The sequence below is a fragment of the Dermochelys coriacea genome, chromosome 17, assembly GCF_009764565.3.
Source record: "Dermochelys coriacea isolate rDerCor1 chromosome 17, rDerCor1.pri.v4, whole genome shotgun sequence".
NCBI lineage: Eukaryota > Metazoa > Chordata > Testudines > Dermochelyidae > Dermochelys > Dermochelys coriacea.
Window position 1 is genome coordinate 25,258,053 of NC_050084.1, and position 23,944 is coordinate 25,281,996.

Below are 23,944 nucleotides of genomic sequence, written 5' to 3' on the forward strand. Positions count from 1 at the left end.
GAGCTGTAGCTCACGAAAGCTTATGCTCTAATAAATTTGTTAGTCTCTAAGGTGCCACAAGTACTCCTTTTCTTTTTAGGAGTATTTGTGGCACCTTAGAGACTAATAAATTTATTAGAGCATAAGCTTTTGTGAGCTACAGTTCACTTCATTGGATGCATAGAATGGAACATATAGTAAGATACATATATATACACACACATATACAGATAAGTTGGAAGTTACCATATAAACTGAGAGAGGCTAATTAGTTAAAATGAGCTATTATCCGTGGGAGAAAAAAAAACTTTTGAAGTGATGATCAAGATGGCCCATTTAGACAGTTGACAAGAAGGTGTGAGGATACTTAAGGAAATAGATTCAATATGTGTAATGACCCAGCCGCTCCCAGTCTCTATTCAAACCCAAGTTAATGGTATCTAGTTTGCATATTAATTCAAGCTCAGCGTTTCTCGTTGGAGTCTGTTTTTGAAGCTTTTCTGAAGCAAATACTCACCAGCAACCACACACCAAAAACACTAACCCAGGAACCTATCCTTGCAACAAAGCTCGATGCCAACTCTGTCCACATATTTATTCAAGTGACACCATCATAGGACCTAATCACATTAGCCACAGCATCAGGGGTTCATTCACCTGCATATCTACCAATGTGATATATGCCATCATGTGCCAGCAATGCCCCTCTGCCATGTACATTGGCCAAACCGGACAGTCTCTACGCAAAAGAATAAATGGACACAAATCTGACATCAGGAATCATAATATTCGAAAACCGGTAAGAGAACACTTCAACCGCTGTGGTCACTCAGTAAAAGATTTAAGGGTGGCAATTTTGCAACAGAAAAGCTTCAAAAACAGACTCCAATGAGAAAGTGCTGAGCTTGAATTAATATGCAAACTAGATACCTTTAACTTGGGTTTGAATAGAGACTGGGAGTGGCTGGGTCATTACACATATTGAATCTATTTCCTTAAGTTAAGTATCCTCACACCTTCTTGTCAACTGTCTAAATGGGCCATCTTGATCATCACTTCAAAGTTTTTTTCTCCTGCTGATTATAACTCATCTTAACTAATTAGCCTCTCACAGTGTGTATGGTAACTTCCAACTTATCTCTCTCTCTCACTATATGTTCCATTCTATGCATCCGATGAAGTGAGCTGTAGCTCACGAAAGCTTATGCTCTAATAAATTTGTTAGTCTCTAAGGTGCCACAAGTACTCCTGTTCTCATTTGGCACAAAATCTCTCATGCTGTGGCTCAGGCTTGAGGTGCACTTTATTAGTAGTCTTCCTTCTCTCAGTTCTCCTCCCCAGGCAGCTAATTCCCAGCACGGAGCCCCACTAATCTCCCCAGACGAAGTAAAAAGCACCAGCCACTCAGCTCTGTAACTCTCCATTCAACACTGTATAGAAATGACACAAGGCAACTGCAAGGGGGCTGAGGCTGTCAGTAAACTCTTTTATTACAACTCATTCAGTTATTAAAAACCCACCACACAGTGCATGAGGCTCCCTGACCTGGACGAGTCTGCACATACCCAGTTCCCAGAGGGATTTAGTCCTTCTTGGCATAGATACCATCCAGCGCATTCTGGGCATCTGTGATCTGCTGCTGCAGTCTCTCTCTGGTAGCCTCGTTAGTAGCTTTTTTCAGCATGCCTTTCATTTCTTCCACGACAGCTCGGTAACCCGCTGTGTTGTGGAACACCCGGATGGCCCGATCCCCACACGACACAAGGTAGCGACTGTTAATGTCAAAGGCCAAGTCCGTGATGTACTCTCCATGGACGTTGACAAAGTGCTCCTCCTCCTCTCCCCTCCGGGTGTTGTACACAGTGATGCTGGTGCTGCTCGAGATGGCCAGCACGCGAGCGTCAGGGGACAGGGCAATGCGACAAAGTTCCATCATTTCACACTTCCCTGTCAGGAGCAGATAAGGGTCCTGTTGCTTCTTGTATTCTACATCTGTGTCCCACAGCTTCCAGGTGCCATCCTTCGAAACGGTTGCCATCCTATGGCGGGAGAGAGCACACACATCACAGCGGCAAAGAGACGAGGCTGCACCATTCCTCTTTCCACCCCCACAAACCACAGCCCCTGGTATGGAACAGAAAGAAGAAACAACTCTCCTGCACAGTGCAGACTGCAAGTAGAGAGCAGCTGACCCCATTATCTGGGGAGAGAGGAAGGTTAGTGCTCATAAAAGCAATTCCCTTCAAACATGAGCATATGGGCCTGTCACCAATTGGGTCAAAACTGAAGGAACAGGAAATCTCAAATGTTAATATAAACACGAGTCTTCATTCTACATCCAAGTGGGGAAGAATGGCTATGTACCAAGGTTAGCGCAATCTATCTGGAGTGGGGGAGGAAGAAGTGGGACCCTGCCTGGGTGAGCGCAGTCTCCATGCTGGCTCAGAGATTTGCTGCCTAGGATTCTTTCCCCCAAGCTTCCTATTGGTCAGGATGGACAGTTTTGGGGCACACTGCTGAGAAAGGGGAGTCCATACAGACTTACTGCTTCTAGACTTTAGAAGGGGCCAGCTAACAAGCCACAAGGGAATGGGGTACCAATATTTTTCAGGTAGCTCCTTACCGTCTGGAGTCATTGGAGAAAGAGAAGGAGTACACACCAGCAGTATGGCCCTTCAGCTCAAACGCCCTGGTCACCTCCCGGAAGTCTCCTCCCTTGCCAAAGCACACCTCCCATACCTTCACATCAGGGGTGAAACCACATGATGCTACAAACCTGGGGAGGGGAGAAAGAGCATGTGTGTTCATCAATTATGCCAGCCCAGTCACTAAGCATCTCCCAGGCCTGTGACAGTGTCAGCCCTCGGGGATCAGATCCTCTAGTGCCTAAGCTTGGAGCCTGATAGGCCCATGATCTCACTGGTGAGAGATCATTACAGAGCGATCTTGGTTAGTGGACAATGTCCACTACAAAAATCACATTTCCATAAGAAGATTTGGTAAAAGTAACCCCTACAATGTTCTTAAACTTGAAAAAACAGCAACATCTGCATCTCTGACAGCACAAGTCTAATCTGATGACGTACGCTCTTTCCCAGACTTAAAGAGAGTGGTTAGTAGTAACAGCAGCAGCAATGCTGAAGGTGAACAGGCAGCAAGAAGGTGTAGAAAGGGAAGGAGAGATGAGCCAGAACATGCCTGGTGGTACCACTTTTAGACCTGCCCAAAGGCCCTTCTAAACAAGCAGGGGAACATAATCTTCCATAACTTCTCAAGGATTTTTAGGAGTAGGATGTACTGTTTAAAAGTGGATCTATTGAAATTTAAAAAAAATCAATCAACTGCAAACAATTCACATTGATGCCCCTTTGGGGAAGGACTGAGGCTCCTGGCCCGCTTTATTTCTTGTACCCCTCACACTCTCCGATGGAAGCAGATAGCATCCTAATCCCCCATCCCCTTGGCAGCTGTCTTGTGTTCCTCACCGCCCACAAGGAGATACAGCTGCAAAGGCATTGTTCATCTGGTTAGTGTTGATGTTGGCCAGGACTTCACCCTTCAGGTCCCAGATCAGGATGGTTGTGTCGCTGGAAGCTGTCATGATGAACTTCCCTAAGGAAAGAAGGACAAAGATTAGTAGTCTCCAAAGTCTAGTGTTAGTCTGGCCACACAGAAGAACATGCTAGCAGCCAAACAGTCATATTACTCAAGCTTCCTATGGACTGTCCCACCCACCGCCAGGAGAGGAATGTCTAGTCTAGAAAGTGATCCATTCCCAGACATCAGGGAGGGGAAGGAAAAAGTAAAAGAACTCCCCAATTCTGAGAGCTGTGGGGTGGGGGAGAGATCCACTCTGAGCTCCTCTCTTCCTGGATGCAATGGCAGAGAGAGGCACAAGGCTGGCAAATGCTCATTAAGAGGAGGCAGTTTTAGCTGCCCTAGGACCAAAACTCTCCCCTCTGAGCTGGACCGCTGCACTTGACTGGGCTTAACATTTTTTTGGAGCGGAGGAGGAGTTGTAAAGAAAAGGGCAGGAACTAAAGGTCCCAAATGCTTCTGTCCCTGGGCATGCTCCTTTTTGTAGCTAAGTAGACCATGGGCTTTCTGCATTCAGCCAGATAAAGCTTTCCCAGAGAGCACAGAATATGCCAACCAGATTCTACAAGCTTCAGTGACGCAAGGCTGTAAGTGTGTCCTCCTTGCTCATCAAAGTCTTGTGAAAAGCACTTGCAAGAAGGCTCAGTTCCTGAGTCTGCACTGATGCTCAGTCCCTTTAGTTTCCACAGGGTACACCAGGCTAGGAATGGTTGACTTTGAAATAAGACAGTTACCTTTTTCCGTAACTGGTGTTCTTCGAGATGCATTGCTCATATCCATTCAACTTATGCGTGTGCTTGCCACATGCACCGGTGCCAGAAGCTTTTCCCTCAGCAGTATCCATAAGGGACCAGCTCTGGCACCCCCTGGAGTGGTGCACACATGTCACAGCATATAGGGCACCGCTGGCCCCCTCCACCTTCAGTTCCTTCTTGCTGGAAACTCCGACAGTGGGGAAGGAGGGCAAGTCATTGAATGGACATGAGCAACACATCTCGAAGAACACCAGTTATGGAAAAAGGTAACTGGTCTTTTCTTCTTGGAGTGATTGCTCATGAACATTCAACTTAGGTGACTCCAAGCAGTACCCCTGGAAACAAGTGAGTTCACAGACATGTAGATTACAACACAGCTCTGCTGAACCCAGCATCGTCCTTGGCCTGCTGCGTGATGGCATAGTGGGCCGTTAACGTGTGTACCAAGGACCACGTCATGGCTTTACAGATGTCCTGGATTGGAACATGTTCCAGGAAGGCCACCGAGGATGCCTACACTCTAGTTGATGCCTACACTCTGCCTGGTGGCGAACAGATCCACTTGGGGAGATCCCCTCCTCTGGAAGATTGCCCAGGCTAACTTTGGGTGGAGCACTCACTTGAGGTGAGAGGAGAAGTCCCTGCTTAGGTGATCCGCTAATGCGTTCTTGACTTCCGGGAAGTGACACGCTTCTAGATGGATTCCGTGGTCGAGGCAGAAGTCCCAAAGATGGAGTGCCCTTGGCATAGGGCTGAGGATCGAGCTTCCCCAGTGTGTTGATATAGAACATAGAGGCTGTGTTGTCTGTCAAGACTCTGACTTACAGTGACGAAGGAAAACTGCGCACACCCTGCAGACCACTCTGAGCTCTTTGACATTTATGTGTAACGTCATCTCTTCTGGGGACCACGTACCCTGCGTCTGGAGATCGCTGAGGTGTGCCCTGAACCAAGATCCGAGGCATCTGAGACCAACTTGACCGAGAGGGGAGTGCTGTCAAAGGGGACTCCTTCCAGGACATTCCTGGGGTTGGATTACCATTGGAGTGAGGTATCATTGCAAGAACAGTGACGATCTTTTCTAGGTGGTGCCTGGACTGGGAGTAGACAGTCGCCAGCCATTGCTGCAGGGTTCGCATCTGTAGCCTGGCATGGTACACAACATATGTGCACGCTGCTATGTGACCTAGGAGGTGCAAGCAAACCCTGGCCGTGGTCAGGGGAAATGCAGAGATTTCTGCGATGAGGTCCACTAATGCCCTGAACCTATCCAGCAGCAGGAACGTTCTGGCGGAGGCAGAGTCAAACATCGCTCTGATTAACTGTATCCTCTGTACCTGAACCAATGTGGATTTTGTGTTGTTCACCAACAGTCAAGGCGATGGCACGTGCCCAACAGAACTACAACATCCCCTTGGACCTGGAGTTGCCCTTGACAAGCCATTCGTCGAGGTATGGGTAGATCTGGATACCCTGACATATGAAGTAAGCCGCCACCACCAGCATGCACTTGGTAAATACCCGTAGTGTTGTTGCTAGGCCAAACGGAAGGACCGTGAACTGACAGTGGTTGGGACCTACCATGAACTGGAGGAAGCGTCTGTGTCCCTTGAAGATGGCAATGTGGAAGTATGCATCTTTCAGACCTAGGGCAGCGTACCAGTCTCCCAGATCCAGGGAGGGGATGATGGAGGCCAGGGAGACCATGCGGAACTTCAGTTTCGCTAAGTAGCGATCCAAGCCCCACAGGTCTAGTATGGGCCGCAGACCACCCTTGGCCTTGGGGATTAAAAAATATCAGGAATAGAACCCCTTGTTCCTGTACTTCACAAGAACTACCTTCACCACCCAGGTGCGGTAGACCCTCTGCCTCCTGCGCAAGAAGACTCTCGTGAGAAGGATCCATGAAGAGGGAAGGGGAGAGAGGGTAGAAAGTAACCGTAGGGTGTAACCCTGCACCACGATATTGAGGACCTGTTGGTCCGATGTTATAGACGCCCATGCAGGAAGGAAGGAAGAAAGGTGATTGGTAAACAGAGGGGAGAAAGGTAGTCTGCATCTGTAGGTATCGGAGCTTATCCTGCAGCTAGGGAACCTTGCTCTGAACCTGAGCTAGAGCCCAAGTGATTGCTCCCATGGGACCAAGACGGGGCCAAGAGGTGGTTCTGTCCCGATTGATATACTGGTCACCCCTCCCGGAGTTGGATCTGGCTGACTTCGACGAGCACCTGGATCGGGGTCTCGGTGACCAATGGCACTCGGCAGATCCGTGACTGCTTGGGTCAGCAATCTACGCCTCACACTTGACGAGTGGTACTGGGAACCAGAGCGGGCGTGGCGTCATGAAGATGAAGCCACATGCAGTGATGCCACCCTGGAGGATCGGCAACGGTCCAGAAAACGGTACCATCAGTCCCTTGACCTGTCCCTGGAATGGTACCAGTGCCGCGGAGATTCCAGGCACCACCTCCGAAACTCCTGCCGGGGGACGCGTGCCTCCAAAAGTCTGCACCCGGCAGAGCCACACCTCGAGTCTCTCTGCCCTCGTCCGAGGTCTGAAGACCAGATGGGGCTGCGAAATTTCTCCCTATCATGGTCAGAAGCGTGTTGGCTATGAGAGGGCGAGTGTTGGCAGGATGTCCCCAGCGACAGGGAGTATTGCCGTAGAGGTGGAGACTGGGGTGGTTCGAATGTGGGTGTACTCTGTGACTGGAACCCCACAGAAGCTGGAGTGGAAGGGACATAATCTCTTGCGCTGCTTGCAGGGCCTCCAGTGTGGATGGCACCTGGAGCTGACAAGGACCTTCGTCGCTATCCGGGGTAGCTGGCGGGGAGCAGGCTGGGCTACACTGCTCGACGTGAGCTGGGGCCTGAGATCCTGAAAGGGGTGAAGAGGTACCCAAGACAGGGCCTTGATCCACCCCAGACTTGTCCTTTCCCTTGCAGAAAGCTGGAGACCTTCTTCACTCCGTCTTCTCGGCTAGTGCCATGTAAGGGGACCGGTGCTGGCTCACAGACGGTACTGGCGGGGCACTGCGCACTGAGGTCACAGTGCTCGGCACCGAATCAGAGCGTGGCTCCGGCATCAGGGTAAGGGCAGACTCAATAAAGGAGTGCTTTCAAGCGAATGTCACGCTCCTTCTTCGTCCTGGGCTTGAAGGACTTGCAGATTCTGCACTTATCACTAATGTGACCTTCATCCAAGCACTGTAAACAACTGTTATGTGGATGGCTAATGGGCATGGGCCTTTTACAGCAATCACAGTGCTTCAAGCCTGGGGACCGGGACGTGCCCAGTCCCGAGGCGAAATCCCGCTCGGGACCTACTAAGTCTCTAACTAACAAATAGGGAAACTAAAACTATAGGGAAACTATATGCAATAATATACAACAGGTAAATGGGTTTGAACAAACGAGATGCAACAGTGCTAGCTGAAGCAGCAACAATTCTATGCACTGTCACTGGTAGCAAGAAGGAACTGAGGGTGGAGGGGGCCGGCGGCGCCCTATATGTCATGGCATATGCACTCCACTCCAGGGGGCACCAGAGCCTGTCCCTTACGGATACTGCTGAGGGAAAAACTTCCAGCACCTGTGCATGTGGCAAGCACACACACCTAAGTTGAATGGACATGAGCAATCACTCGAAGAAGAAGCCAAAGTACAGGCTGCCATTAGTCTGAATTCTGAGCACTGCGTGGGAAGTCACATCAGCTTCTTGGGCCTGGCGCCTCTCAGAATCCATTGTCAGAATTGGAGTCTACAGAGGTGGTAGGATAACGATGCAGTTAAAAGACTTGACTCCCCACAAGAAACTCACCCCAACAGGTGCAGGTAATTGAAGGGACGCTGCCCTCTTAAAAGTCATGGATAAAGAAACTGATTTGGTTACAACCCATGCTACTAATGCCATTTACTTTGTGTATTTCTCTCAGCTTGGACACAATGAATGTTTCTCGTTTGTTCAGAGATAAAAGGTGAGCAACGTGATGGCTTTTATTGGACCAACTTCCATTGGTGAAATAAGCTTTTGAGCTTACACACAGATCTTCAGGTCTGGGAAACTTACTCAGGCCAGGTCTACGCTTAGAATGCTGAATCAGCGCAGCTGCGCCACTTAATTGAAGATGCTCCTACGCCAATGGGAAAGAGCTCTCCCATTGGTGTAGTTAAACCACCTCCCTGAGAGGAGGCAGCAACTCTCCCATCAACATAGCACTGTCTACATGGAGGGTTAAAGTCAGTGTACCTATGTTACTCAGGGTTGTAGATTTTTAACCCCCCTGAACAACTTAGTTATACTGACATAGCTCTTTAGTGTAGACCTGGCCTCAAAGCGTCACAGCTAAATACATAGTGAAATAAATTGTTTAGCGTTAAGTAGGTAGTTAACCCAAGGGACCATCTAAGGTGAAGTAGCCTATTAACACCCCTCCAATCACAGGAAGGAAAGGAAGGGTGGGAAGAGCAGTTGGGGAGGGTGGAGGGGGTTTGTTAGTGAGTTGGTTATAGATTGTCATAATAAGCCATAAATCCAGTGTTTATTCAGTCCATGATACCTAGTGTCTAGCAGAGTTGATTTTAAGCTCCCAAGCTTGTGTTTTGAAAAAGTGTTGCATAGGTTTCCTTTGAGAATGAGGACTGACAGGTCAGACAGAGTGACTGCTTTGTGAAAAGTGTTCACTCATTGGTGAGAGGGTGTTTTTGTCTGTTAACATTTTCCCACGTGAGTTTATTCGAGAGCATAGTGATTGTCTGCCTTCACTCACATAGTTGCTATTGGGGAACTTAGTGCACTGGATGAGGTACACTGCATGTTGCGATAGGCATGTATAGGACCATGGATCTTGAAAGGGGGTTGTGGGGGGCTGTTGATCGCTGTAGCAGTGGAGATAAGTCTGCAGGTTTTGCATCTGTTGTTCTGGCAGGGTCTGGTGCTGCTTTGCGTTGGGAATCCCCTGGGCTGTAGGGAGCTTACTTCTGATGATGAATTTGGAGAGATTATCTGAAGGCTAGACGAGGGGGTTCAGGAAAGATTTCTTTCAGGATGGGGTCTCCATCGAGTATGGGTTGTATTTGTTTGATGGTATCCCGCATGGATTCCAGTGTGAAGTGGTAGATGACAAGTAGGGGTATGTTGACATAGGGGGTTTTATTTCTGTATTGAAGCAGGTTCTCTCAGGGTAGTTGGGTGGCCTGTTCCATGATGCAGTCTATTTCTCTGGTGGAGCGTCCATGTTTGGTGAAGGCAGTTTTGAGTGTGTTAAGGTGTATATCCTGGACTTTTGCCTGGGGAGCATTTTTTGTAATATCTGAGTGCCTGATTGTAGATAACAGACCACTTCACCTTGAATGGTCCCTTGAAATATGTGCTAACTACTTATGCTAAACAATCTGTTCCACCTTGTATTTAGCTCAGACACTCTGGGTATGGCTACACAGCAATGTCAGCATAGGTCTACACGTAGAACTCCCCTTGCATCCACACACCAATTGTTAAGCTAAGGCTCAAATCTAGAGTCTCAGAACCCTGCAGGGCTAGAGAGTCTCCGAGCCCTACTGCTTTCCTGTGTGTACATGGCCCCAGCTTGCCTCAGGTCCCAGAGGTCCTCCGGATATACCCCAGAGTTCCGTGGGGCAACTTCCTTAGTCCTCTTCATGCCATTGAACTCTATTGCAGCAGAAGCCACACCTCCCTCTGCAATTCATATCACCATTAACCCATTGTCTGCTGAACACTAGTCTGCAAGCACACTATCAGAGTGCCTGCAGAGTTTTCAATGCAAAGAAGCTTTTTGCAAAGAGAGCTGTTCCCTGCTCACAAGAGCACAGCCAGATTTTGATGCATGCTCCCCACGCGCCCTGCATACATAGCCCCCAGGGAGGGCGGGGGGGGGCCAGAGAGTGGAGCAGGGACTAAGCGGCTGCACAGCAGTGACTGGATGCAGCAGAGCTCCCAGCTCAGTGGGGGGTGGGGAAGATCCCAACACCCTGTCCACTCCCCCTCCCTGCAGGGCAGCCCAGATAATGCACACTGTGGGGGCGGTGAGCAGGAGCCAGCCCAAAAACCTCCCTGCAGCCTCCTGTGATGGTGGCTCCAGCTTCTTCTCGCAGCTGCACAGAGCTTGCTCGGATCAGGGATCAAAGCTGACAGGTGGGAGATGGCTCCCAGCTGCCAAGGTGTTGGGGGTCATCCCTCCCCCAGCATGCTCCCCCTTTCTGCAGGGGAGCTGCTTGGTGCCTCCTCGCTCCTGGGTCCCCCTACCCTCCCTGGGGCTGAGTTGAAGGGCACCCAGGCACCATGCACTGTGAGGGCAGTGAGTAGGAGCCAGTCCCAAAACTTCCCCACAGCCTCCTGGGAATCCCTTATCCCTACCTCCCAGGGTGTGGCAGGAATAAGGGAACAACAGCTGAGTTCCCACCGTTGGAAACAATGTTTTGTTACATGGATCCCAGAAGCTCACGGTGAGCACGCCCTTCCTCATCCTATCAGCCTGCACTTGGAGATTCTTACCAGTTAAAACCACATCTGTGTGTCAGAATACAGCGTGTACAGTTTTAGAGACCAGACCTCTTTGCAAGCAGAATCTCTGAAGAGTCAAGAGGGGAGAACATGTGCACTAGTAAGTGAATTTGAACGTTCCTGGTTCTTACGGGAAGAACTCTCTTTGTGGACATTAAATATAAGCACTTAACACATGAGAAGTGGAGACAGAAATGTTAAGTGACTTCTCAAAGGTCACTCGGTCAGTTACTGAGCTGCAATTAGATCTGAGGTGTGACCAATGCTCAAACCAGCAGCTATTGCTCTTCAGAAAGTACAAGGCAGATGGCTCACAAGCCCAGATGAAAGGGGGCAGCCCTGTCTCTGTACCTGTCTCGGCAATTCCGATGTTGATGATGGGGGCTTTGTGCTTTTTTGGGAAGTCTTCAATGGCTGCAGTGAAAGTGAAGTTGCCATCCTCCTTCTTGGTCATTTTAAAGACACGAATGGTCTCACCGTTTGCCAGCCAGGTGATGAAGGCTCTGAATGAAGGAAGGATAGTCATTTCCTGTAGCCAACACAACGAATAAACCACTGCAGAATGTCACAGACCACATGTAGATGTGCTCATCTCACACTAAGCTTATTTTTGTGCACCTAGCTAGATTGCAAGGGATATAGCTGGGTGACTAGAGGCAACCAATCCAGGAACTTGCTTAGAGCTTTCCTAGCCTGTCTCCCATTTGCAACGGTCTGAGTGTAGCTCTTTGTATAGAATTTAGTGCTGGTGAGAAGTGCTAGATGGCAGCTCTGATGACTGAATCCTCCGTTTGTCCCCAGAGTAGGTACAACATGGGCAGCAGCAGCAGGGGAAGCTTCCCCATCACCACAGCTCTGACCCAGAGATGCCTCCTCTCAGACACAGTCAAATAGGCCCCATAGCTCCTACTCCCTTTGCGAGAATGCCAAGTGTGACACCTAGTGCCCATTTTGATGTGGTTTTGATGATAACCCTAACCAAGACCCCCAGCTCATTCCATACAGGTCAAACAGTCAGGAGATAACTTTTGATCCCTACAATCTGTGCTGGATTCAAACCAATAAGGTACAGGTTTACAGCTACATGTGATCAGGCACAACCTAGGAGAGACAGCTGGGGTCACTACTACAGTTAAGGGGTTTGGACCAGTTTTTATATTTAAAGACCACAGCTTATCATGCTGACCAATATTCTCTCGTTGTTTCCTTGGGTACACAGAGATGGGAATACATCTCATGTCTCTTGTCTTGCACTTCAATTGTAAACCTCTTGAGGCAAAGACGGTCTTTTTGTTGTTTGTACAGTGCCCAGAACAATGGGGGCTGGGTCCATGGCTGGGGCTTCTAGGAGCTACAATAATACAGGTCATAAAACAAAGACTCCAGGATCATTTACACTTTGCGTGATGTAAACATGCTGAGAAACCGCTGCAGCTCTGCTCACAGCACTGGCCTGAGAGCCTGGGAAGTGCTGCAGCTCGCCAGTTTGTACAGTTAACCTGTTGCCAGGCCCAGATGGTGGGGAGAGGGAGAGAAAAGCTGAAGTCAGAGCCCAGCTTCTGGGACACTGGAAGCCTGCAGGAGTAGGAACAGGCCAATTCTGAACTCACTAAACCCTGAGAAAACAGGAACTAATTTTCAGGTGAGGGAATTTGTTCAGATCAGCAAGGATCTAATAAATCTTCAGGGACAGAGTGTGCTGGACAAGATCCTGCTCCCCCACTTAGGCCTGTGTAATAAGAAGGGCTATCCTGTCAAGCTAGGAAAAGAAAACCCCTCCTTTTTAAGTCTCATGCTTTGATTTCCCAGCCCCCACTCACAGCAGTCGCTTCTCACCTGGAATCTGGGCTGAAGCAGACCAGTGTAGCGTGGTCCAGTTCCACATTGGCTCGCATGCAGCGGTGTTCACGCTCTAGGAAGTCTTTGGTGCTCCAGATCCGGACAGTGCGGTCATCAGCACAGGACACCAAGTACTTGCCGTTGCTACTGAAGTTGAGGCAGGTTACGCTCCCACTGTGACCCTGCAGAAAACCAGCATGATCAGCACCAGCTTTTTGTGTGATGAATGGAACAGGTAATCTGCCTGTTTCATCCCAGGGCTCCAAACCCTGCTAAAGGGAAACCTGGGAAACAAGCAGGGAAAACTGGAAGTCCTGACACAGACAAGGAATTATGATATGATTGGAATAACAGACTTGGTGGGATAACTCACATGACTGGAGTACTGTCATGGATGGATATAAACTGTTCAGGAAGGACAGGCAGGGCAGAAAAGGTGGGGGAGTTGCACCAAATGTAAGGGCATGGCTACACTTGCAGATGCGCTGTGTGTTAAATCCGCCTTCATACAGCACAGTAGGGAAAGAGCTGTAGTCTGTCCACACTGACAGCTGCAAGGGCACTGGTGTGGCCACTTTTGCAGCACTTGCAGCAGCATTGGGAGCAGTGCATTGTGGGCATCTATCCCACAGAGCACCTCTTCCCATTTTGGCACTGTAGCTTGTGGGAAGGGGGCAGGAAGTGCTGGGCATTCTGGGTTCTTTCCCAACGGCCTGTGATGCATCGGTTCGCATCCCAGCATCCAACATTTGGCACCATCTTTCAACAGTTTTAGTACTGCACGCTCTGTCTTCTCTTTCGGTCTGCGGGAATGGAGCCTGAACTGCTGAGGAATATGCTGACGAGTCTCGCCAGTGTGTCACGTTTGGCAGTTGATCCAAAGTGACAGCAAGGACTCCGACGATATCAACAAGAGTAATGCAAACAACACAAGTTAGCTTGTGGCATTCATGGACATGATCACCACCATGGAATGCCGCTTTGGGGCTCAGGAAACAAGCACCAAGTGGTCGGGTCACATCATCATGCAAGTCTGGGATGACGAGTGGTGGCTGCAGAACTTTCAGGTGAGAAAAGCCACTTTCATGGGACTGTGTGAAGAGCTCATCCCCACCCTGCAGCTCAAGGACACAAGATTGAGAGCTGCCCTGACAGTGGAGAAGCAGGTGGCTATTGCAATCTGGAAGCTGGCAACTTCAGACAGCTACCTATCGGTCGCTAACCAGTTTGGAGTGGGGAAGTCGACCATTGGAATTGTGTTGATGCAAGTTTGCAGGGCCAATAATCGCATCCTGCTCAAAAGAACCATGACTCCAGGTAATGGGCATGACATTGTGGCTGGCTTTGCACAAATGGGTTTCCCTGTGGAGGAGCGATAGATGGCACACGTATTCCAATTCTGGCACCAGCCCACCTAGCCTCCAAGTACGTTAATCGGAAGGGGTATTTCTCTATGGTTCTAAAAGCGCTTGTGGATCACCATTGGCCTTTCATTGACATTAACGCAGGCTGGCCCAGAAAGGTGCATGACGCATGCATCTTTCAGTACACTGGCCTGTTCTAGAAGCTGTAGGCCGGGACTTTTTTCCCAGACCAGAAGATCACTGTAGGGGAAGTTGAAATGCCCATTGCGATCGTTGGAGACCCCGCTTATCCTTTAATGCCGTGGCTCATGAAACCCTATACAGGGAGCCCTGACAGCAGCAAGGAGCGGTTCAACAACAGGCTGAGCCAGTGCAGAATGACTGTGGAGTGTGCTTTTGGTCGTTTAAAGGGCTGCTGGCACTCGCTGTATGGGAAGCTGGACCTGGCTGATGACAGCATCCCTGCAGTTATATCTGCGTGCTGTACCCTCCGTAACATTTGTGAAGGGAAGGGTGAACGACTCGCTCAGGCATGGAACTTGGAGGTTCAACACCTGGAGACTGAATTTGAACAGCCAGAGAGCAGGGTTATTAGAGGGGCGCAGTGCGGGGCTGCAAGGATTAGGGATGTCTTGAGGGAGCAATCTGAGGCTGAAAGCCAACAGTAACGTCTGGTGTGGTGCCCTGCATGGGAGCGAAGTACGGTAGGAATAGGCGTTTGCTACGTATGATACACTGACTTGCAATGCCTGTTGCTTTCCTGGGCTAAGGTTTCTTTTACATTATGCAATAATAAAGAATGTTTTCAAAGCCAAAAAAAAAAATTTATTGAAAAGAAGCAAATGCTTGGGAAACAGAAAGGGCAAGGGGGTGGGGTAGGGAATGGTACAATCACAGATTTGCATATGGCCTGTCTGGAGGGCTGTGCAATGCAGGCTGCACTTCAGGATGGCTATACTGCATGGTGATGGGGGTTGAGTGCCGTGGGTAAGGGTTGTACTTTTCAGGGCTGGGTGGTGAAGCTACAAGTGTTGGAAGCAGTGGGTGGCGGTAAGAACCCAGATGTTGGGGAAACTGGTTTTGAGGTGACATGCTGGCACAAGGGAAAGAGTTTTGTGACAAGGGCTGCAGGCGTGGTAGTGCTCTGCCTACATGGCTATGAGCGCCTGGATCGAGTCTGCTCGGCGCTCCATGATGCTTATCAGCTGCTCTGTGCTTTGATGCTCACGATCCGCATTCTGCTGGCAGGCCCTCCTTTCACTCTCCCGCCACTCCTGCACTTTATTTTATTTTCATTAGTTGAATGCTGCGTGACTTCATGTAGCATGTCCTCTTGCTTCTATGTGGCCTCTTTCTGATTCTTTGAAGTCTTTTGGCCGGTGATAACAGCGACGGCTGAGATCTCAGGGTTGCATCTGTAAAGGCAAATGCAACACTTAACAGAGGCAACATTGTTCACACCAGCCAGAGCAAGGATCCCCCCGTACTCAAGGGCAAGCAGAGTCAACACAATAGCATAATTTGCCCGTCCCAAAGCAAGCGCACATAACCCACCGAAGCCCCATAATGGTGAGTAAGCACAGGGGCAAGTGTGACTGATTGTTTCAATACTGTACTATACTCTGGGTGTCTATGCCTTGGGGAGAGCCAACAGCGGCAGGAGGCCCCTATATTGAACACTACCCCCACATTTTTCACAGGAGTTCATCCTGGAAGCTATCTCACTGCTGAGGGTGACCAGGGAAGCAAGGGAGGGTCTTCTACTGCAATGCGGCTTCCGCCCTGGCCCATATGCAGCTTGCCTGTGTGCAGAAATGGTCCCCCCGCCCCTCACGACACAGTGGCGCAGACAAGTTAGCCTTACCGGGACGAGGACAACAGTGGCTCTCTCAAACAACCTGTGCAAGCGCATTGCCCAAGTTCTGGCCAAGACCTTTGAAGAGATCACTGAGGCGGATTACCGCAATGTGATGGAGCACATCAACACCCTATTTCGCAGCTAGGCATACATGCGGCCCTAACCCTCCTCGCCCCAAGAGCCAGCACCGAATAACTTCCTTCCCAAAATAAAAGCCTCTTACCAGGATCCTCCTGTTTGTCCTTCCCCAAGCACCGGCCGCCGCGATTGGCTACCTTCCTCCTGGCTTGAGAGCAGCTCCTGGCTGCATGCATCTAGGGATTCAGGGTGTCTTCCTCCACTGGAGCACCCTCGCTCCCGCTTTGCTGCTCCTCCTCCCGCCTTGTTGAACTGGACTCTGAAGTGTCCATGGCAGTACTCAGAGTGGAGGTGGGGTTGGCCTCAAGTATCGTGTCCAGCTCTTTGTAGAAACAGCAGGTTGCAGGGGCAGCACCAGAGCAAGTGTTTGCCTTGCGGGCTTTCCGGTAGGCATTCCACAGCTCCTTCACTTTAACCCTGCACTACAGTGCGTCCCGGTCATGGCCCCTCTCCATCATATCCCTTGATATCTGCTCGAAGGTATTGCAATTCCTATGGCTGGAGCACAGCTGGGACTGGACAGCTTCCCCCCCCAAACATTGATGAGGTCCAGCACCTTGTCACTGCTCCATACTGGGGATCGCCTGGTGCGTGGAGCCATGGTCACCTGGAAAGATTTGCTGAGAGCACTCCACGCCTGGCTGAGCAAACAGGAAGGGGATTTTCAAAATTCCCAGAGAATTTAAAGGGTGGGTCTGATAGTTGGTCACCTGAGGGCAGGGCAGTAGAGTTCAAAGTGATGACCAGAGTGGCTAGAACAGGCATTGTGGGACACTGGCGCTGCGGCACTCCAGCGGTGGCGCAGCAAACGTTATTCCACTCGCCAAGGTGGAATACCAGCAGCACTGTAGCCGCGGAGACAGAGTGCTCTAGGTGCCTTGCCAGTGTGGATGGGTAGTGAGCTAGGGTGCCGGGGGTTCCTTTATTGCGCTGTAACTCGCAAGAGTAGCCAACCCCTAAGAGAGCACTATGACTGCTCAGAGCTCCAGTATGAAGCTTCAGAAAAACCTGAGAGTCTCTGGATTAAGAGTGATATCATGGTGGAAATCTGCTTTAGACCACTGGACCAGGGGGATGAGGTTTCTTCAGGCAATTAACAGAAATTACTAGATCGCAGGCCCTGGTTCTCATGGGAGACTTCAATCACACTGATATCTGCTGGGAGAGCAATACAGCAGTGCACAGACAAGCCAGGAAGTTTTTGGAAAGTGTACGGGACAATTCCCTGATGCAAGTGCTAGAGGAACTAACTAGGCAGAGCTCTTCTCGACCTGCTGCTCACAAACAGGGAAGAATTAGTAGGGGAAGCAAAAGTGGAGGGGAACCTGGGAAGCAGTGACCATGAGATGGTCGAGTTCAGGATCCTGACACAAGGAAGGAAGGAGAGCAGCAGAATACGGATCCTGGACTTCAGAAAAACCAGACTGAGTCCCTCAGGAAGCTGATGGGCAGGATTCCCTGGGAGAACAACATGAGGGGGAAAGGAGTCCAGGACAGATGGCCGTATTTTAAAGAATCCTTACTGAGGTTGCAGGAATAAGAAAGAACAATAAATATGACAGGCGACCAGTTTCGCTTCACAATGAAATCTTTGCTGATCTTAAACACAAAAAAGAAGCTTACAAGAAGTGGAAGATAGGACAACTGACCAGGGAAGAGGATAAAAATATTGCTCAGGCATGCAGGAGTAAAATCAGGAAGGCCAAATCACACCTGGAGTTGCAGCTAGCAAGAGATGTTAAGAGTAACAAGAAGGGTTTCTAAGGTATGTTAGCAACAAGGTGGTCAAGGGAAGTGTGGGCCCCTTACTGAATGGGGGAGGCAACCTAGTGACAGAGGATGTGGAAAAAGCTAAATGTACTCAATGCTCTTTTCGCCTCTGTCTTCACGAAAAAGGTCAGCTCCCAGACTACTGCACTGGGCAGTACAGCATGGGGAGCAGGTGACCAGCCTTCTGTGGAGAAAGAAGTGGTCGGGACTATTTAGAAAAGTTGGATGAGCACAAGTCCACGGGGCCAGATGCGCTGCATCAGAGAATGCTAAAGGAGTTGGCGGATGCGATTGCAGAGCCTTTGGCCATTATCTTTGAAAACTCATGGCAATCGAGGGAGGTCCTGGATGACTGGAAAAAGGCTAATTAAGTGCCCATCTTTAAAAAAGGGAAGGAGGAGGATCCAGGGAACTACAGGCCAGTCAGCCTCACCTCAGTCCCTGGAAAAATCATGGAGCAGGTTCTCAAGGAATCAATTCTGAAGCACTTTGAGGAGAGGAAAGTGATCAGAAACAGTCAGCATGGATTCACCAAGGGCAAGTCATGCGTGACTAATCTATTTGCCTTCTATGATGAGATAACTGGCTCTGTGGATGAGGAGAGAGCAGTGGATGTGTTATTCCTTGACTTTAGCAAAGCTTTTGACACCGTCTCCCACCGTATTCTTGCCAGCAAGTTAAAGTAGTATGGGCTGGATAAACGGACTATAAAGTGGACAGAAAGCTGGCTAGATCATCGGGCTCAACGGGTAGTGATCAATGGCTCCATGTCTAGTTGGCAGCCGGTATCAAGCGAAGTGCCCTAAGAGTCAGTCCTGAGGCCAGTTTTGTTCAGTATCTTCATTAATGATCTGGAGGATGGTGTGGATTGCACCCTCAGGAAGTTTGCAAATTACAATAAACTGAGAGGAGCAGTAGATACGCTGGAGGGTAGGGATAGGATACAGAGGGACCTAGCCAAGTTAGAGGATTGGGCCAAAAGAAATCTGATGAAGTTCAACAAGGACAAGTGCAGAGTCCTACACTTAGGAAGGAATAATCCCATGCACCGCTACAGACTAGGGACCGAATGGCTAGGCAGCAGTTCTGCAGAAAAGGACCTTATAGTGGACGAGAAGCTGGATACGAGTCAAGAGTGCCCTTGCTGCCAAGAAGGCTAATGGCATTTTGGGCTGTACAAGTAGGAGCACTGGCAGAAGATCGAGGGACGTGATCATTTCCCTCTATTCGGCATTGGTGAGGCCTCATCTGGAGTACTGTGTCCAGTTTTGGGTCCCAACAACAAGAAGGATGTGGAAAAATTGGAAAATGTCCAGCAGAGGGCAACAAAAATGATTAGGGGACTGGAGCACATGATTTATGAGGAGAGGCTGAGGGAACTGGGATTATTTAGTCTGCAGAAGAGAAGAATGAAGGGGGATTTGATAGCTGCTTTCAACTACCTGAAAGGGGGTTCCAAAGAGGATGGATCTAGACTGTTCTCAGTGGTACCAGATGACAGAACAAGGAGTAATGGTCTCAAGTTGCAGAGGGGGAGGTTTAGGTTGGATATTAGGAAAAAAAATTTTCACTAGGAGGGTGGTGAAGGACTGGAATGCGTTACGTAGGGAGGTGGTGGAATCTCCTTCCTTAGAGATTTTTAAGGTCAGACTTGACAAAGCCCTGGCTGGGATGATTTAGTTGGGGATTAGGTCCTGCTCTGATCAGGGGTTTGGACTAGAAGACCTCCTGAGGTCCCTTCCAATCCTGATATTCTATTTCTATGGCCACAGCTGAGAGACAGAGAGAGAAAACCATGTACATGAATCCCATCTGCTTCAAGGGCAAAAACCCACAGGACAGAGACCTCCTTCCCACCCAAACATAGCAATGATCATCCCTAGGTCTTCATACCCATTCTCTTTCCTCCTGCTCTTCTCCTGTTCCAGGGCATACCTTTCACAGCTGATTCTCCAGGGCACTGGGCAAGTGAGTCAGAGGGAATGGACACAGGATTGTGTGTGAAGAATGAGATGGGCTACAATAGGAAGAATTATAATAATTTCTAGCACTTACACAACGCTAGATCTCGGAGCACTTCAGAAAGGAGTTTGGGATAATTATCCCCATTTTACAGATGGGGAAACTTAGGCACAAGCAAGTCAAGGTCACTAAGCAGGCCAGTGTTAGAGCTGGAAACTGAATCAAGGTCTCCCGAGTCCCAATCCAGTGCCATCTCCACTAGGCTATACCACTTCCCAAAAATACCACCAAGCTGTTATGTAGCATTTTTCATATCATGTCATGCTACCCCTTGTTTGTGTGACTGCCTACAGCACCTTCCTGCAGCTTGATTTCAGGAGACAGCTGCTGACAAAACGAGAGACATACCCATCATTAAGGAATTCTCAGCATTTCAGTGGGGTCTGAAGAGAAGAGCCTAGCAGAGGAATGCAGAGGCAATGAGCTGTGAGGAGCTGCAGCAATCACAGACTGGGATGGGGACAGGGACGTGACAAGAAGTGTTCACTTTTCAAGTGCCCAGGAGGAGCTGCTGGGGGTCGCAGACATTAAACGAAACAGTCCCAAAGAAGGCACATCCAGGAATGGGCAGGGAACTTGTGCCTCACGCTTGAATGGCAGATCTCTGAGCAGGTGCGCGCAGATGCATGGAAGTCTGTTGGTACCTGTCCTCATGCATAACAGTAGGTCAATGTTTGTTGCCAGGCAAAAAAACAGTGCTGATGCTCACCAACTGATACACCAGTTACCTTGAGAGCAGCAGCTAGGAGTGGATGTGTGAAGTTGTGTTGCTGGGGCTTATCCTTGCGACTTCGTTGGTGCTGCTTCTGTCTCTTTGGTCCTGATGTCTTACTTACTGCTTCCCCATTTACTTTCTGGTCTAGAAAAAAACAAGAGGAGGGAGAAGCATCAAGGTGATTTCCTGACATCTGTATCTCATTAGGAAACAAAGCGACACACAAATCGAGTAAACCAGAGCCACCATGTGCATCAAGACACACAAAAGAGTTATGAAGCAGCTCTGATGCTAAGACATTCCCTAGAAAGCCTGCTCCCTGCTCTTTGCTAAGAGATTCTCACCTGACAGATGGCTTAGACAGCCCCTAAAATGATATTCTCACAGTAAAGTGAAATAAATCAGTTGTTTCTGGGTAGAGCGTGGGAAATTAATTTCCCCCTTAACTTGCCCTGACTTGTCTAGGAATGAAAGCTTGTACCTAACATAAGGAGCAATTGCTTGCACCACTTATTGTTAGAAACGTAAAACTGAAAATTATTCTCACTAGTTAACATACCATGCTATGGTATGCTGGAGTTAGGGTTGAGAGTTTTTATCCGTAATTTACAGATGCAAAGTTGTAGAAGAACATCGTAGTTATATGAAAAAAATCACCACTAGGAATTCAGCCTAGACTCCCCTTCCCATGCTGACGGTATTCTACCAGTCATCCTGCACTCATATCCCTGTCCTTCTCCATACGTGGTATTGGAAAAAAAAAAAAAAAGCTCTTGGATTTCTACTTGAAGCAAAAATATGACTAAATGAGTCTACTGGTCTCTTTTTATCCTGGACACTAAGGCAGACAGGCTCTTGCCCTAAGCAAGGAGAGCAGAGTGTATTTACTGAAGAAAAAAAACACAAAACAGGATTATTTTTCCAGAGGTAAAGAGAATAAGGTGATGTTAGCAAATTAAACACACACCACTATTCGTAAGAGTCACCTTGCTCCAGGGTGTGATGGAAACAATTTAACTCAGGTTTGCCTGGTACATTATCCTGCTCCACAAGCAGTGACTGAAGCTACATCAAGGTGGCGTACTGCAATATCAATGTCAGTCCTCCAGATTATGAGGACTGACATGAATATTCAATAGCTTCTGGGTCCCAGACCCAAAGAAACAGATAGAAGGCTTCTCTCCAGAAGGAATCCAGAATCTCACATCCTGGCAAGCAGATCTGGATCTTCTTAGAGGTGGGTCATGACACCCAGGCCCAGCCACCATCAGTTCCTGGCAAACATTTACTCTTTTAAGCAAAATAATTTGGCTAGCGCCAGCAAAGCTACAAATTCCCACCAGAGCAAGAATGCATTTTTGGGGACCCCAGGAAAGGTACCGTCCTATTAAGAGTGTAATCAGGAGAGGGCAAAGCTACAGTGTAAGGTGGTGTCTCAGAGAAGGACTAAAACATCTACACGTGATGCCCTTTTGCTATGAGGCCTGTTAATTTAATGGGTTTAGGCCTTGTCTACACTTAGAAGTTTTGCTGTTTTAACTGTAGTTAAGGCAGCAAAAGCCCCCGTAATGTAGATGCAGCTACACCACTGTAAAAGTACTTCTGGCAGTTAGTGGTATAGCTCATTCGGGTTTGGCAAAGTACCGTATACCAGTATATTGGATCTACGCTAGCGCTTTTATCAGCATAACTGCACTGGTTAAAAAGAAACCACCACCACAAAATGGCATGCCTTGGTCTGAATGCTGCTGTTGCCAATCAGGTGGGCAACAGAAGGTGGATTTTTGAGTTCTGTCCTTCATCAAAACCTGCTGTCCGTTCTAGAGCAGCGGTTTTCAAACTGTGGGTCTCGATCCAGTACTCGCAAAAAGAGCAGGAGGACTCGTGGCACCTTAGAGACTAACACATTTATCTGAGCATAAGCTTTCGTGAGCTCCAGCTCACTGCATGGGATGCACGCAGTGGCACAGAATTAGGGATCGGAAACTCGAGTCCCGCAGTCCTGGGGGACCAGACGAGCTCGGGCTCCGGCTCCGGGCCGGGCACAGCCGCTCTGCCCGCCGGATGTCCGGGGCGCCCCGGCTTTACTCCGTGCAGCTCCCAAGGGCCCTTCGCCTCTCTCCGTCCCCTCTGGCTCTGCTCCCGAGCCGGGGTCCCGCACCCTGCGCACCAGCCGGGCGCAGCCAGCCACGTTTCCCGGGCAAGTGCTGGGCAGGCCGGGAGCCGCACCCACCCCGGCGGCCCGCGTGCCCCTCAGCGGGGCGGGGCTGGCCTGGCGCCCCGGGGCTCCCGGCGCCGGCCGCTCTCGCAGGCGGACCCGGCCGGGCTGGGCATGGAGCCACCTGCACCGGCCCGCCCCGCCCCGCGAGCTGCCGGCCGTGCCGGGCTGGGGCGTCCCGCCCCCCCCGGGCATGGGGCCCGCTCGAGGGCGGCCGCAGCCCCGCTTACCGGCCGGCTCCCCGGTACCCGGCGACGAGCCCCGGCCCAGCGCCGCCAGCAGCAGCAGCAGGATTAGGGCGCCCAGGAACAGCGAGACCCCGACCAGCGCCGCCGCCGCCGCCATCTTCCCGCCACCTCAGCGCGCGGGGCCGAGCACGGCGTGGCAGCAACGCGCACGCTGAGAGCGCGCCGGGGGTATTGCGAGCCAATGCACGCGCACGCGCACGCGCAGTTCCCGCAGAGTCTGGGAAGAGGCGAGTCATCAGCGGAGGTCGTTTTTACGCATGCGCGGAGAGGCGACTGTGGGACGAGCCGGGCGTCCCGGCAAAGCGGCGCGTGCTGAAGGAGGGCGGCCCGGCAGTCAATGCCCTGTGCGCATGCGCTCCGGAGGCAATGGGCGGGCGCTGGGGGCGTGGCTGGAAAGGCGGGTTCGGACGGCGGCTCCGCTGCAGACTTGTGTGTGAGCCCGGCGGCTCTGTCCCGCGTCTGCACCGGCGGGGAAGGGTGTCGTGTGCTTCTTGGCAGCAGTGCCCTGCGCCCTTCCCTCGCCCCGCTGCACAGCACCGTCCCCAGGAGGCTGCTTCCATCGGCCTTGTTGGGCAGATGGGGAAACTGAAGCCCAAAACGACATGACCCGCCACGACTAGAACCCAGCACCCCTGGGTGCCAGACCAGTATCACCCTGGGCCACCAGAGCCGCTCTCCTACCTGCTGTTTTCTAGCTTCGTGCCCTTCCCTCTGTGCACAGAGACGGTGGTAAAAACTGCAACCCCCCTGTGACGTTGCATTCCATACGTTTTATGGACATATGTTTATAAGTGTGAATATAACGTAACTGGAATATGCTTTATGCAAAAAGTCTCTTGTAAGGTACCATTACAAAGCTTATACTCTACTGAGTGTTTTCATCCCGTTTGTATGAATGTATCATTCTTGTAGCTAAAG

At 50.1% G+C, this 23,944-nt stretch overlaps 1 protein-coding gene across 2 annotated transcripts; it reads right to left on the bottom strand.

Annotated features, from left to right (window-relative positions):
- Positions 1 to 1,445: 1,445 nt before the first annotated feature.
- Positions 1,446 to 23,242, bottom strand: TBL2 (transducin beta like 2). Of its 2 annotated transcripts, XM_038375663.2 has the most exons (7): positions 23,009 to 23,242; positions 20,574 to 20,704; positions 12,691 to 12,875; positions 11,206 to 11,357; positions 3,465 to 3,591; positions 2,603 to 2,755; positions 1,446 to 2,018 (listed from the first exon to the last, which is right to left on the bottom strand). In XM_038375663.2, the coding sequence occupies exons 1-7, from the start codon at positions 23,121 to 23,123 to the stop codon at positions 1,562 to 1,564; spliced, it is 1,320 nt and encodes a 439-aa protein (XP_038231591.1). In that variant the 5' UTR covers positions 23,124 to 23,242; the 3' UTR covers positions 1,446 to 1,561. The 2 variants fall into 2 exon arrangements, with proteins under 2 accessions (XP_038231591.1, XP_043355665.1); XM_043499730.1 differs by lacking the exons at positions 20,574 to 20,704; positions 23,009 to 23,242 and adding an exon at positions 16,139 to 17,208 and having other exon boundaries at positions 12,691 to 15,472.
- Between the last annotated feature and the right edge of the window lie 702 nt (positions 23,243 to 23,944).